Below are 15,828 nucleotides of genomic sequence, written 5' to 3'. Positions count from 1 at the left end.
TAAAAGCACAGTAAAGCAAAATACAATGTATATTTCTCATTTAAACAATCCTGGAATCATCCTAATGCATAAATAAAAAAATAACTTAGTATGCAGATATCAAATATTGAGTAAATTGAAAAATAAGCACATTAAAACATAGACACAATTTGAAAACAAAGAAATAGTATGCAACACCTTTATTTCCAATAAATATGAGATATCATTACAAACTTTATTCATGCCATTTTTTGCCCAAAAATTTTATTGTTCATGTACTACTTCCATTTAATTTAACTCTTAAAATTAAACATGCATGTCAAAACATACAGCATGGTTAAATTACTTTGACATCCAGAATGTTTAGGATCAATTATTTTGTACAAATGTTCAATAAGTTAAATGACAAAAAATATAGGCACATTATTATTAAAAATCACAATTTATAAATCTACCTCAATACAGTTTGTAAACAGTACCAAATACATAAATGCTTTGGAAGAGCAACAAGATTCAGATTATATGGGCTTCAAAAAATTTTAACACTAAAAATAAATGGACAGTGCAAGATAAACAAGCAGCTTGAAAGTTAGACAACAAGAACCACATTCATTGCCACAATTCAGTATAGCTGAAGTCTCAGAATAGAACATACTGCCTCAAAAGAACAAGTAAATAAAAGTCAACCAAAGTAAAACTTTTTACTATGACAAATAGAAAATGCCTATATTGTCAAGGTGCAAAAGTAACTGTGCAAAAGTAAAATAATAATAATAAAAAAAATAAATAAATAATTAATTTGAAGATATTAAACAACATAAAATATTTTTCAGAACCAAGAAGAAATAAGATATTGCTGTAAGTTGTAAATATAGCATTAAACAAATATTGAGTAAAACATTTATCACATTAGAATAGAATAAATTTTTATACACAAAAACTTATATCTTAGAGTACTATCCTAATCTAGTCAACTGTTAGTTTTGATAAGTAAAAAAATGAAGAAGAAATCAAGGCGAAAAAGGCAGAATTATGCCATGCTAGTGATATCAACCTGTAGGAATATTTTCCATTGCTGCAGAGCTATTTTTCAATAATGACAAAAATAATTTTTTGCAAAACTTTACAAAAAGATGTTAAAATGAAACAATTCATTGAAATTTCATAAGTTACTAATTTTGTCAAACAATTAAATAGTTTTTAATTTATATTATTTGATGAAGTTTAACAATCTGTTAATAAAAGTACAGTATAGATTCTTACAGGTCCACTGATAAAAAAAGGTAATTTTGTTCAGAGTAAAATTAAGAATTCACCACATTAATAGAGAAAACAAAATAAGAGAATAACTCCTAAGCAAGCAAAATCAGGGAGTTAAACATTCTACTAAATTCTAAAATATTTCCGCAATTATTCAATAATCTGAAATAAAATCAGCAGCAGTGGGTATCACTGACACCCTGACAGACAATATATTAATGCAATAGTAAATGATACTTTCATAAATTCTATATAATAGTCATAAAATTATATATATATATATATATATATATATATATATATATATATATATATATATATATATATATATATATATATATATATATACAACTAAATAAATAAATACAAGAAAACACGAAGAAAGTTAAGAAAAACAATAAGTTTCATTTATTGCGCATAAGCTGCAAGTAAACAGAACTCATTAGATAAGTTAAAAATGAAGATAAAACAAAGGAAAATAATAGACATATGAAAAAAAGGGGGGGGGGGAAATAATAATGAAAAAAATAACAAACAACTGATTTAAAAAAAAAAGGATGAAATTTTTTTTTAAAAAAATGGAAAATAAAAGATATAATCTTTTCATCAGCCCACACGATTATATCCGCAAAAAAGAGTGCTTTTTGATATTGTATCAATATAGCCAAAGCAAAATATATTAATACAATAGTGTGAGGAGCACTCAAAAAAAATTTTTTACAAAAATTACAACAAATAAAATAGAACACAATAAGTAAAAATAACATGTAAAAACAGAAAATAAAATAAAAGAAAAAACAGTGTAAAACAAAACAAAAACTATAAAGCGAGTAGCGAAATCAGATATACTTACATGGACGGGAAATTTTTCAAAAATGATTTAAAAATATTTTCCCAACAAGATTGCCAGATTACAAAATATGAAAACAAAAGCACCAATTGAGAGTAAGTAAAGGAATTTAAAGTGCCGTTCTTACTGCATTGCTGAAGTGATTTGTTATGCTGTGCATTGATTTGCTAGTTACCAAGGATGGGCCCGAAATGGATGTGTGCAAGGTAATATTATACTGGATAATTTAAAAAGTGGACCATAAATAATATTAGAAAACAAATATTTATTTAAGAAAAAATATAAAAATAGAAAAGAGAAACATAAATTGCCTGTTTTGCAAATAATTTTAGCCACGGATTTGCACACGGAAAAATTAATACAGAAATTTTTAGTAAATAATTTTACCCACGGATTTGCCCGAAATGGATTTGCACATGGAAAAATTATATAAATTATCAAAGAAATTACTTAGTAAATAATTTTGGCAAAGGATTTATCCGAAATGGATTTGCATATGGGAAAATTATATAAATTAACAAAGAAAATGTTTAGTAAATATATCCACAAAAATATACGATAAATTCAATGCTTTTATATAAAATTTTATTACTTTAGTTGGGTATCCATTGTTTTTTATCAAATTTTGAAAGAGTTTATCGATTTGTTTTTTGGATAAATAAATATTACTACATATTCTTTTAATTCTGTTCATTTCATTAAAAGTGGTATTTAAATAGATGCTCCTAGAAACATAAGAATTCCAAGTAATTAGTTTATTAATATTAAAATTTAATTCATTTCGTTTATCATATAAATCAACAAAGCAGATATTTTTAACTTTTATAATACCCAAATCCAAAAAATTGAAATTAATATTATTATCATGATTACAAAGCAAGATTAATTCCTCAGGGTAAATATCATTTAATAAAATAGTATAATCTTGTAAATTAAAGATAATTAAGTCATCAATATATCTAAAAACAAATTTAATACTAAGAGTATAATTTTTTTCATAATAATACAATAATAAGTTAGCTAAGAGAGATGAATAATTAGATCCTTGTGGTATTCTATCAATTTGAAGAAAAATATCCTTTCCATTGCAAAGATAATTATTAAGATAAAAATTAATCAGAATTTCCTAATAGTCAAAATCGCAACAAAGGATATTTTTAAAATCATTGTAATAATTCAAAAGAACATCTCTTAGTTCAGAAAGGGGAATGCTATTGAAAAGACCCTGGAAATCAAAAGTCGGAATAGAATTAATTTTATTATGTTTAATGAAATCTAAAATCGGCTGAGTATTAGTGATAATCCAAGAGAAACCTTCTTTAGAAATATTGTTAATAATTTTATTTAAGTAGTTAGAGAAAATGGTGCCAGGTTTAATTAGATAAGCATTAGAACCACATGTGATAGTTCTAAATTTTACCGAAATTTTATGAAATTTAGGACTGATAATTAAGTAAGGAAATTGTATATTGCTAATTTTAATTTTTAATCTCTTATAAAAAGTTTAACTTTTTTTAATGACAATATTATTATTGAAATTACTAAGTTTAAAATTTTTACTATTTTTTAATTCCGTATTTAAAATTTCAGCATAGAATTTTTTACAGAATATAGCATAATTATTGTTAGCTTTGTCTATGGGAGTAATTACAAAATTTTTTTGAAGTTGCTTAATTGATTGAACAATATTAGAAAAATTTGTTGGATTGTTACTCTTATTAAAATTATCCTTATTATTGAAAACAAAGTTTTTAAAGTAATAATAAATACCCCATTTCCATTCTGTTAGCATACCTAAAGGTAAAGAGAATCTATTTGATATCTTTAAACAAAAACTATTGAGATCATTAAGAAAGTATTTTAGAATTTTATTGATTGATATATGGTAAATGGGTCTAAATTTTGTGCCTTTTATCATTAAATTCCTAAGTTCCAAGTTTTCTATAATATTTAAATTACCAGTAATAATATGTTTATGATGTTTATCAACAAAATCAAAATATTTCTCTTCCTCACGGTGACATTCATAATCGGATATATTAATACTCCCTAAATTTTTGTTTACATCATTATAACTAAATATAGTTCTACCAAGAGATTTATTATATTTAAAACTTTTAATTATGTTAAAATCTTTTAATGGAAATAAAGCTTTAATAAAGCTGATTTTACGTGTTATTTTTACTTATTGTGTTCTATTTTATTTGTTGTAATTTTTACAAAAATTTTTTTGAGTGCTCCTCACACTATTTTATTAATATATTTTGCTTTGGCTATATTGATACAATATCAGAAAGCACTCCTTTTTGCGGATATAATCGTGTGGACTGATAGTTTTCTGTTTTTTTTATTTTTAATTTCAAAATTTCATCCTTTTTTTAAAAAATCAGTTGTTTATTATTTTTTTCATTATTATTCCCCCCCCCCCTTTTTTCATATGTCTATAATTTTCCTTTGTTTTATCTTCATTTTGAACTTTTATATATATATATATATATATATATATATATATATATATATATATATATATATATATATATATATATCTCTGGTTATGATTAATTGCACACTGGCTATAATTATTTTTAACTTTAATAAAAGGTAGCATTAACTGCATTTAAAGAACTTTTAAAATGTTTCAGTATAAAATGTTTCAGTATCTTTTATAAAGAATTTAAACATTTAACAATATAATATACCTGGCTTTTAGAAATCTTATTCAACTTCAAGATTATTTTATAAAATAGAAAACTTTTGACTGAAGTTTTAAAGCCTATAAATAGATATTTAACAATGTTTCACTCATGAAAGCAATGCAACTGAGCAGGAATATAAAATGTTAGAAAAAGCTAATATAAATAGTGAATTGCAACTAATGATATTAATGGAGAAATTTAAGTTAGTTACGTTTTGAAGCTCCTGTGAAAAAATCAAGAACCTTAAAAAAATTTCAAATAGGCTGTCAAATATTAAAACATGCAACTAAGTTAAGAAAAGTTTCAGACAACAAGTTAAGAAAATAGTTAATAGTAATAGAAAATAGACAATAGTTAAGAAAAGTTTCAGACAACAAAATTAGGTACTGGTATTAAGTAGGTTCATTAATTTGCATAAAAATTATGAACTTACTGATTATGAATTAAGCATCTGGCACTTGTTTATAATATATATATTACTGAACAATTATTTGTTCATGAATTAGCTTGATTCATTAAAATTTGAAAATTTAAAAAAATAGCATTGATAACATAATCTAAATTCTTACGCATGACTCATTATTAAGACTTAAGATTTTAAAAATAGTTCTTTTAAAACAGGATAAAAGTTCAGATATAATTAATATTTGTGTCATAAACTAAACTTTCCAAACTATATCTTGACTTGTTTAATAATTTAAAAAAGAAATAAGAGAATAAATTCTAGTCATTAATATTCTGACACCGTTTAAAATAGAGTAATCTAACATGAACAATCATAACAGTTTCGGAACTATCATTTCTTATATTTTAAAAGATGAGCAGTGTTCTTATAATTTGCTTAAAAACTTACCAAAATATATTTAAAAATTAGCACATTTCACAAAAATCAACTATATATCTTAAAATTTTCATCTACTGTTAATTTTATAACAGATAACATTTTAATTTAAAGCAAAATGGTAGGCTTTTTGATATATTAATACTACTATCACTGGATTAAGAAATTCAAATATATATTAATAATACATATTTCATTAAAAAAATAGTCAATATACCTTTCTAAAGAATTGGTTACTTAAAATAACAGTCAAAATTAGACAAATATTCAGTTAATTAATTTATAAATTAAAAGTTTTTTAAAATAAATGTTGTTATGATGATATTACATGAAACCATTATTTAAGAAATACTGAAAATGTAAGCAATAAGTATTCAAATTGTTATACTTCACATTCAGAATTAAAACTAACTGCATAGTGAAAAACTTCAGAATCTAATTTTTATGATATATTTATTCTAAATGCACACACTTTAAAAGCTGAAATAATGACAGCATTAATGCTTTATTTTAACTGATTTAATTATTTTAATAAAGTAAAACCCTACATAAGATTAAATTTACAAAATGTTTGCAAAAAAACGATCAATGGTTGTTTGAGTTGCAGTATTTAAAATTAACTTTTCAACATCATTTGAGAGTTTATAGAAGTTTGTATAGTTTTCGATATTTCCTCCTCTTTGTTCTAAAGCTTGCCGCAATACATTAAGTGCTTTTCTGACTTCCATTGAAGATGGCACTAATGAGTTTATTTCATCTTCTGAGTTGAGTTGAAACAATGTCCCATGAGTTACGAGTCAAATGCATTGATTCCAAAATAGTAAGGGATTTCGATACCTTGTTTGCAGTTAAGAGTTCGGAAGAGCTGTCACAGTCTATGTCACTAATGATTTTTTGAACAACCATTTTTCTGTAATGAAACTTGAATGATCTTATGATTCCCTGATTAGGGGGTTGAATAATAGCTGTAGTGTTGGACAGTTTTTGGAAATCTATTTATGTTCTCTGTTAAGATAGATAACAAAAGAAACTTCTCTCCTTTCTATGGTTCATTCAATAAAAAGTAAAATAAGAATTCGACCCCCTGTTGAGTGAGATAGGTTTCTCCAAACTTCATTCAAGTCAAGGAATTTACATTGATAAATTGATTTCTACAAACTTGCTGCTTACCACCCACATTTTTCCTTAACTCTTACACTATGTATATCACTGGGAAGTGCTAACCACACCTGTTTCACAGGTTTGTGATTAACTGTTGCTTCTTCTAAAAAAAATCTTTAAACTTTGAAAAAATAAAATTTTAAAAGGATGTTCTTAACAGGATGTTCTTAAAAGGATGTTATTAAAGGATGTTCTTAACATGTATTAATATTGTAATGATTCGGTTCTTGCCGATTTGATTTCATAAAGCGGCTGATTTTATTATCTGGAGATTTTATTAGCGGCGGGCACTGTAATTTGAACATTAAAGATAAGATTGGTTTGCTATGAGGTAGCAAATGATTATTCGTAGGGAGCCAGTGAATTATTTCTAAAATTGTCTTATGAAGTTGCTGAAAAAAATAATACAATTCAGTGGAGATATTTTTTAAGGAAATCATAATAAAAAAAATAAAAATAATTAAAATATATAATTAAATAATTTTAAAAAAGTATTTTCAAAACCAAGACAAGAATCATATTAGTTACTAGAGTTGAGCAACAAAACATTTATTCTTAACCATTGTGATAACAATATTTGATTTATATTGAGAAAATTTTAATGCATATTGAGTATATGATAATTTTCAAAAATGATAAATATCAAAAACACAATTATCAATTACAGTTCTTGAACATCAAAAAATTGCACTCTTTATTTAAAATGACAAATATAGAATGTGATAATACCAGGAGTATTATTGACATTGATAATTATAGATTATAATATTACGCTGAATTTTATATTTTGCTTGGTTAACAATAACTTGACCAAAGTCAAGTTAAATTTGAAAAATATTGTAATACACTGTGAAATATGTATGTTTCATGGCAATTTATCATGATATTAAAATTCTAATTAGGTCCCATTAGTTACATTTTAAAAAAAATTGTTAATAAAATATTAGATAACAGACAGATTTTCATGCTTAAAATATTATGTAACAAGAAGTAGAGTTCAAAAATTTAATTTTGAAATTATATAATGAAAATATGGAATATCCCATTTGCTAGTAAATTTACAAACATTTAATAAATCTCTAAAAACTTGAATAGACAAAAAACTGCAAATATATTTAAATAAAAAAAAGCTTATATACATAATTATGAAATAAAATACAAACATTGCCCAAGCTGAAGACATTAAGCAGGCTTTGTTGCAGGCCAAAGGAAAAATCAGGGTAGCAATGAAAAAAACACGACAAAATTGGAACAGATTTGGAATGGCAGAGCATTTTTTAGAACAGTTAATTAAAAAATATAATAGTAACTCTACTTAATAGTAACAAAATAAAATTTAACAGCAAAAAAATTACTTGTTGATAGCAAAAAGTTTTAACAGTTTCCAGAATAATTTTATCAATACAGAGCAAATAATAGCTCCAAATTAAAATATGGAAAAATTTGATGGGATTGTTGCATTAAAAAAATGAACAGTATCAATTCGTCAATATTTTACTCATACCAATATATAATTCAAATGTGAAATTGAACTGAAGATTTCTTTAATCTAATTAAAGTAGGGCTTCAATAATCTCAAAACTAAAATGCAATGAATATGTTGCTTAACATTTATGTACAACACTAATTTTAGTGAGCAATCTCCTAATTCATCATTTAAAAGTTTTATGACTGCTTGTTGACTGAGATCACATGAAAGAAAACAATCAATATTTGTGAAACTGGAAAATCTTACAAGATTTTTTGTTGTATTTGTTGAAAATAATAAGTAAGCATATCACCCTTGAAATCAACATCATAAAAATTGGATGTTGCAAAATTGCTTATCAATTTTCCTTTCGATTGAATGACTTAATTCCCAAAGAGGTTGAAACAATGAATCCTCTGGGTAAGGTTATAAATATCTAAACCATGTAAATAATCAATGAATAAACAGTCCCTATATTGGAACTATCAAATATTGCGATTTTGACAAGCATTAAAAAAAAAAAAGAAAAAAGATATTGGATCAAAATTTTTCAATTCTTTAAATCTACTTTTTCAAAAATCTGAACTTTAATTCCTGGAAAATCGAATATTCTATACACACACAAAATTCAGGACAAATACGGATAAAATACTTTTTATTAGGAACATTAAGATTATCAGGACAATTACTAACCTGACTTATTTTTAAATTCTAATTTTCTAAATTCTAATTTTTAAAAACAGCAGTCTTGAATATAAAAACAAACTGAGATCAAGCGTAAATAGAAAAAACTTGATTATTCTGTCAAGAAATTAAAATGAGGTTAATTTCATACACACACAATGTAACCAACAGACATTTGTAACGATGGGATTATTTTTTTAAATACTGTTCAAATTTTGTAAATCAAATCTTAAACCCATATCAATGACTATTACTAACTCTGTTCATTAAGCTCATTAGTTATGTAAACTAATAACTGGCAATGTATGGATAAAAAAAAAAATATATAAAAGAGTAAAGGAAAAAAATTTAGATTGGCTAAGTAAATAAAAAATAATACAGGATATATATATATATATATATATATATATATATATATATATATATATATATATTTGAAATATATTCATAAAAATACATACATGGGTGGTTTTTTCTGCAATAAATTGTGGTTCTCCATCTCCTAAAATTCTGATGAAAAGTTTAATAGCATGATCCAAAAATGAAGGATATTGTGGATTACTAACAGTAGTCTGAAAAAATAAAAGATTACATTAATTACAAAATTATAACACAAATATTTCATTAAAATATTATTATTTTTAGTTAAACATCTATTCAAATTCTTTTATTATTATTTGTTATTTAAAAAAAATATTTTTATAAACATAGTATACTTGATTTCAATGGTGTACCTCTAGTCCTTAAGTTTCAAATTCTAACTGTGATGCATCAAAATAAATATTTATTTTTTCTTCATTAGAGTATTAAAACTAATAACACGTTTATCGTTAATAGTCTATTAATACTAATATAGGAGGGAAGATAAATAGTAATTTTATGTCTCAGCTTGCTTAAACAGTTTTTAAAAAGCTTTTGAGCTAAACATATCACTTGAATGCTCCTTAATTCTTAGAATTTAAATTCTTATTTGCCATTAAATTAAATTCAATGATTTTCATACAATTGGTGCTAAAACGTTAATTTCTAAATAAATAAGTTCATCAGTATATGGGAAACTAAACTGCCAATTGTATTTAACGAAAAAGAAAAAAAAATTGGTAAAAAAGTGCAAAATTAAACCAAAAAATATGAGGCAAATTTAAATAACTATAACAGGAGTTTCCAACTTACACGAGGCCGGGGGCTACAATTAAAAACACAAATCAAATAGCAGGCTGCAACTTTATCAAAATTTTATGTAGGACTCTTATGTTTGAAGGAACATTAAATATTACTGTCAGATTTTTACCAAGTTGTACAAAACAAAAGTATTGAATTACAAATTAAAATAAGAAATAGATTTTTAAAAATATTTAATTGCATAATAAAAAAATTTGGGCTACAATAACTTTAATGTGCACCCATGTATTAAACAGTTAATGTGCAACAAATATCTAATTGTTATATAAAACTTTAAAAAGGTTGGTGTTAAAATTTACATAGTAGCACACAAAATGTTCAATGACATAATTGAGGTTTGTCTGCTGCAACCACCAGAGAATAGATATTTACATTTTAAATTTAAAATTTACAAATATGTGTGTAAATACTTTCGTCCGAAATGAGTGGTTTCAAAAAGTTAAATCGGAGAATTTCTTCCAGAAAATTTCTGATACACACATGCTAAATTATATTCACAAAATACAAAAAAATTAAATAAAAAAGAGCAACATACACGACTATTTTTGTATTTTAATAAATATTTTCTTGGATGCAAAACCTCAGAAAAATGTTTTTTTACACCGTTGGTATGATAAATGTCACAAAAACGAAGAAATTAGGTTTTTATTAATGAGAAAAGTATTTTAAACCCGTATAGATTTTTTACGAAAATTGTCAGCAAAAAAACAACAACTAATTTATTTTAGTTCGCGGGTCACAAAAAAAGGCTTCGCAAGCCGCCAGTTGGAAACCACTGATCTATAAAATGGGGAGGGGCTTAAAAGGTTCCTGTAATTTGGTAGTCAAAATTGAATTGAACGCTGGGCTTAAAGGCACAATGATTTTAATACATATGTAGGGTTCCTACACTATTTTGAGAAAACAATATCCTGACTTTTGCAGGTTTTTCCTGACCTTTTACAATAAAATTCCTGACCCGCCGTTTCCCAGTTTTGTAGTTAGGTACGAAAACGATTTAAATAAAAAGATCAAGAAAATCTGTTGGATTATGGAAATATTATTTTATTTAATGTTAAGTGGAACCAAATGCGTGAGTGTCATCAGGATATAAAGGGTTAATCAAATCAGCGAGATATGTATTAGTATCCTCAAATAATATTTACTCTTAAAACATACTAGAACATTTGTTACATTAAGTTATTAATTTTTAAAAATCACTAATTCACTTCAAACTGACTTTTCTTTTAAAAGATAATATTGAAATATAAAGGGGTTGAATATTGAAATATAAAGGGGTCAAGAAAAGTTAATTATATACAAATAAAAATTCAGATAGAAAAATTATGCAACTTGTGAGAAAAATAAAATCAAAAATACTATCTTATTTTTTTCAGTCTTTTTAAATTTATTTCTGTAATACTGTAAGCTTCCGGAGAAACTCAGGGGCTCCTATGTTACATAATATTTCTCAACATATTTTTCTGTTTGACAATTTCTGAATCAAGAACATCCAGTTCTGTTGCAGCAGTTTTTCTTATCGTCTTACCGCAGTTTTTCTTACCGTCGGTTACTTAACTGCTGGTTACTTGACCGACAGTTACAGGCATTTTCCTATGGGATAAGAAAAAACACATGTATGATTCCCCTGCTTTTTGTTTTTCTCTCGGCTAGTTATTTATTTCATTATAATGTCTCAAAAGCTTTATTTCACAAAGACAGGAAAGGAATTGCTGATGCAGCTGGTGGAGCCTAAGCTCATAATAATTGAAAATAAAGAAACAAAGTCGTATCAGCAAAGAAAGCCAAAGCTTTCGTGGAGATTGCAGGGCAGTTTAATAAAACTGCTGGAGTGAATCCGAGAACTGCCTTGCAATTGCGGCAATGTTATCAAAACATTAAAAAAAAAAAAAAAAAAAACGTGAAAGATAGGCAGCATTTAAGGTTAACTGGGGGTGGGGAAAATTCATGCCCTCAGTTAACGGAAACGGATGAAAGATACCTGACATTGCCACTACTAACCCATCTGTTGAAATCAAGATATGACTGTGATTTTATGGATTTAGAAAGTAAGTATTATTTTATAATTTTGAGTTATAACATTTGTGTTCAAAATTAATGTTCTGAAATCATACTGAAGCTCTGGGAATGATTTGTAAAGTAATTTTCAAAAATTGCAAGTTTAGTTATTAATTTAAAATGTAAAAAGGAAGTAACTCTAACTTATAAATTAAAATGCAAAGTCAGTAAATTTTGATTATGAAACATGGCTGGTAGATGTTTCTGTCTTTTTTTTTTTTTTTTTACCTGATTGTAAAATATCAATGTGGTTTTTTATTTTATTGAAATATATCGAATGAGTTAAAAGTGCCATTTGATTTTATAATTTTTAAAAACTTTAGCTATTGAAGGTTTCAGTCCATTTAATTTATTTCCTCGTGAAACAAATCAGCACATTTAATTCTATATATCTGATTCTTAATAGTGTTTGTTTTATCTATTGTACTAATATTAAAATATATATATAAAATCATGTGAGTGATATTTTCATATATAATTTTAATATTTTTCTGTAAATGTATGGTGTTAATAGAATTTTATGCTCAAGAAATCATCGAGGTGTAATGACTATATGTTTCTATGACAGTATTTTGTGTTTCAATTTAGTGGTTTTATGCTAATTTCACTCGTTGTCAAAAGATATTATTTGAATTTATTATGACAATGAACTACTATGCTATGTTGATTTTTTTTGTTGAGATCCATATGGTAGAATTGTGGTGACATTGTCACATGTTACAGAATTCCTGCAGACAGGTTTTTCATTTGGAAAGCAAGAAAAGTTAAATTTTTTATCTGAAAAATTTTTCGACATATATTTTTTTCTACCAAACTTTTTTTACTTTCTGCAGAATCATGTTTGAAAAATTCCTTTCTCACATATCAGTGTTTGAAAAAAAGGCTCCTGATTAAAGTAATTTCCATATAGCAAAATTTTTATTAAGGTTAAATTTATAAATATTTTTAGAAGAGGAGAATATCGTCAATATTAGATTAGAATATGTAATCTTTCAGATTTTAAAAACATTATATTTATTACTTAAGAATATATATACTGTTCTGTCCCATACACTAAAGACTTTTTGTAAACAAAAAGCACTTTTGTTACATTAAATAAGTAACATATATATATTTGCTACTACTAAAAATATCTCTCAGAAAGGTATTAGTATTACAGATAATTATTGTAGAAAGCTCGAAAAATTCTCCCACAAGGGTTGAGATATTTCTACATTGTGATGTGTTAAATCAACTACAAGCATCAAGGCACATTATTTTTACATTATTGAAACATCTAAAAAGTTGCACAGGTTGATAAATTGTAAATCACACAATGTCATAATTGGGAACTTTGAGAATAAAATATAGCATAGAACCATCGAAATTTTCATTAGAACTTAAACAATGTTTATATTAGTTGAATAATGTTAATAATTGATTAACAATATCAGGCAGGCTGAAAACATGTACGATAAATATATTTTAAGCTTAATGGATGTCAGAAAACAAAAGTGAATACTAAACATCTGTGGGGAATTACATTCAAAATTTGCTTTCATTTCCTCTACATATCCTTTTTTAACCCTTTCGCGACATTTTTTTACAACCGAACATTTTTGGTAGCATAAACTATGAGTAGGGCAGCATTATGTATGGCAGTGCCATCTATGTTCTGTGAATGAAAATACCTTAAAAAATATTGACGGGACTGGTAGGAAAGTCTCCCAATTAGCCAGAGAAGCGTCTCTGTCCCAAAAGATTTTTTTGAAATTTGCTTGGGACGTATGTGTCGCGTTAGGTGCGAAAGGGTTAAAGAATGTAATTTATATTACACTTTGTATTGTGTACCTATGAAATAAGGAAGTTTGAATTAACCTACAATATATGTACATATCATAGGTAGCAATATTTTTAGTCTAGAATTCTTCTGATTTTTTTGTTTGATGAATTTTTTAAATGTTAAACTCTTGGAATATTACTAATTAGTGTTTTTTTCATTTTTAGATGAACCTGAAAGTATTCTTCCTTGTGATGCTTTAGATGAAACAAAAGTAAGAAGTATTTTTATTTTGCTAGCAAATAATTATGGAATAAATAACTTTGCCTCATAATTATTATGCTGCACATGTATTGCTTAAATCTAATGGCGCAGCTAAGGTTTTCAGCATCTAAGGACAATTTCATCAACTATTCAGTTTTTGTACTACTTGAAATTTTTTTTTGTGTTAACTATATTTAATTTACCATCAGTTTGCAACCTCAAATTATCTCGTGCAAATGAAAAAAGTTAAATATCAGTCTTTGTATATGTTTAAATCTTCATAATCTGAAAAATTGTCTGCATTATTTTCACTTTTGAACACCAGTTTTTTTCCATATAAATTCATTAACCAGTGTATATACAATTATACAAAAAAAAGTCATCTACCCCAAAAATTGGCTAACTTTCACTCTCTGTAGATTGTTATAAATAAAAGTGTGATAAAACAAAGCATATTGATGAATTCTGCTAGACCTATAATGTGAAATATTTGCAATATATACATACCCGAGTTAACTCAGGACTCGAGATAATCTGGGAAGGGGTTAAAAATCTGTTATTAGTCTCTGCATTTTTATACATGCTAAAGGATGCCATGTGTTCACAAATATCTTAACAAACCACCAGGAAATAAACTTTGTAGCTGCATTCAATTTTCATGTAATGTAGCACTATGTCAAATTTACTTTGAATATTACAGGATCAAGAACAGTTAACGTCAACACCATGTCCTTCCCAGGTGGCAGGAACTGAGGAAACTCCTGCCAAGGTCACCTTCAAACTGAGCTTCTCAATGTTCCACAAACAGGCCAAAAAATCTGCCCCCTCTGCCGCCCAAAAAGCTGCTGGTTCATTGAGGAAAAGAATAAACTGGAGATGGAAATAATGAGAAAGAAAGAGGAGCGGGACATTGAGGAACATGGTCTAAAGATCAGGCTGCTGTCTGCGCAAGAAGAATTTCAAGAACATTTAAACCGTGTTATAGCTGAAGACCCAAAATGCTTAAACATTTTAAATTATAAATAATTGCATTACTATTTTAGTGTGTTGTGTATCAATGTTATTCAACCCATGTTTCATAATTGTTAAATAATGCAATTTTCCACATAATTTTGTCAGTGTGAACATAAGAATTAATAGTTCATTTAAATTAGAGCATTGTCTTATTGAGGGCAGGCTTAATTAATGTTAATAGACTAATTTCTTATTTCTCAAAGTTGATGGAGATGAAATCATGAGAACCAAAACTTGATAGCAATTTTGACATTAATAGCAATAACTCCTGAAAATTCTATATAGTTACTGCCCTAAAAAGTAAATATTTAAATGCACAATTTAAATTTTCCATATTGTTCGAAATACATTCTGCTATTTAAGAACAGTGTTGAACAGAAAATAAAATTTTTTTACTTCTCAAAAGAAAAATCCTTCTGTATTAACTCTGTAATTTTCTGTGACAGTGTCGTTCTGATTCTGCCATCGGACTACTGGTCTTAAGATATTTGATACAATTGCAGAAAGAAAAAAAAATTGTGAAACAGAATTCTTACAGTTTTAGAAAATATTTTTTTCACATACAAAGATATTGTAATATTATTTTAATGAATTGGAATAACAAATTTAAAC

The 15,828-nt window shown here is 26.0% G+C and overlaps 2 protein-coding genes across 4 annotated transcripts in view; one reads left to right on the top strand and one right to left on the bottom strand.

Annotated features, from left to right (window-relative positions):
* Nucleotides 1-15,828, top strand: part of LOC107443554 (protein Fe65 homolog) — a 387,879-nt gene that overhangs the window by 275,059 nt on the left and 96,992 nt on the right. The gene's annotated exons all lie outside the window — the stretch shown is intronic.
* The window catches only part of LOC107443552 (putative nuclease HARBI1), a 45,834-nt gene that overhangs the window by 15,609 nt on the left and 14,397 nt on the right, over nucleotides 1-15,828 (bottom strand). For all 3 annotated transcript variants that reach the window (XR_015430845.1, XM_087155959.1, XM_087155960.1), the window contains one exon: nucleotides 9,401-9,511. Coding sequence is in view for 2 of the 3 variants with exons in the window: in XM_087155959.1 (XP_087012085.1) it covers nucleotides 9,401-9,511 (111 nt within the window). In the remaining variant the exon portion in view is untranslated. The remainder of the gene's footprint in view (nucleotides 1-9,400; nucleotides 9,512-15,828) is intronic.

The sequence above is a fragment of the Parasteatoda tepidariorum genome, chromosome 12, assembly GCF_982258835.1.
Source record: "Parasteatoda tepidariorum strain Cologne lab strain chromosome 12, Ptep-v5.0, whole genome shotgun sequence".
NCBI classification, from domain to species: domain Eukaryota; kingdom Metazoa; phylum Arthropoda; class Arachnida; order Araneae; family Theridiidae; genus Parasteatoda; species Parasteatoda tepidariorum.
The sequence above is the reverse complement of the archived record's forward strand: the minus strand, read 5'-3'. Positions and strand labels throughout refer to the sequence as shown.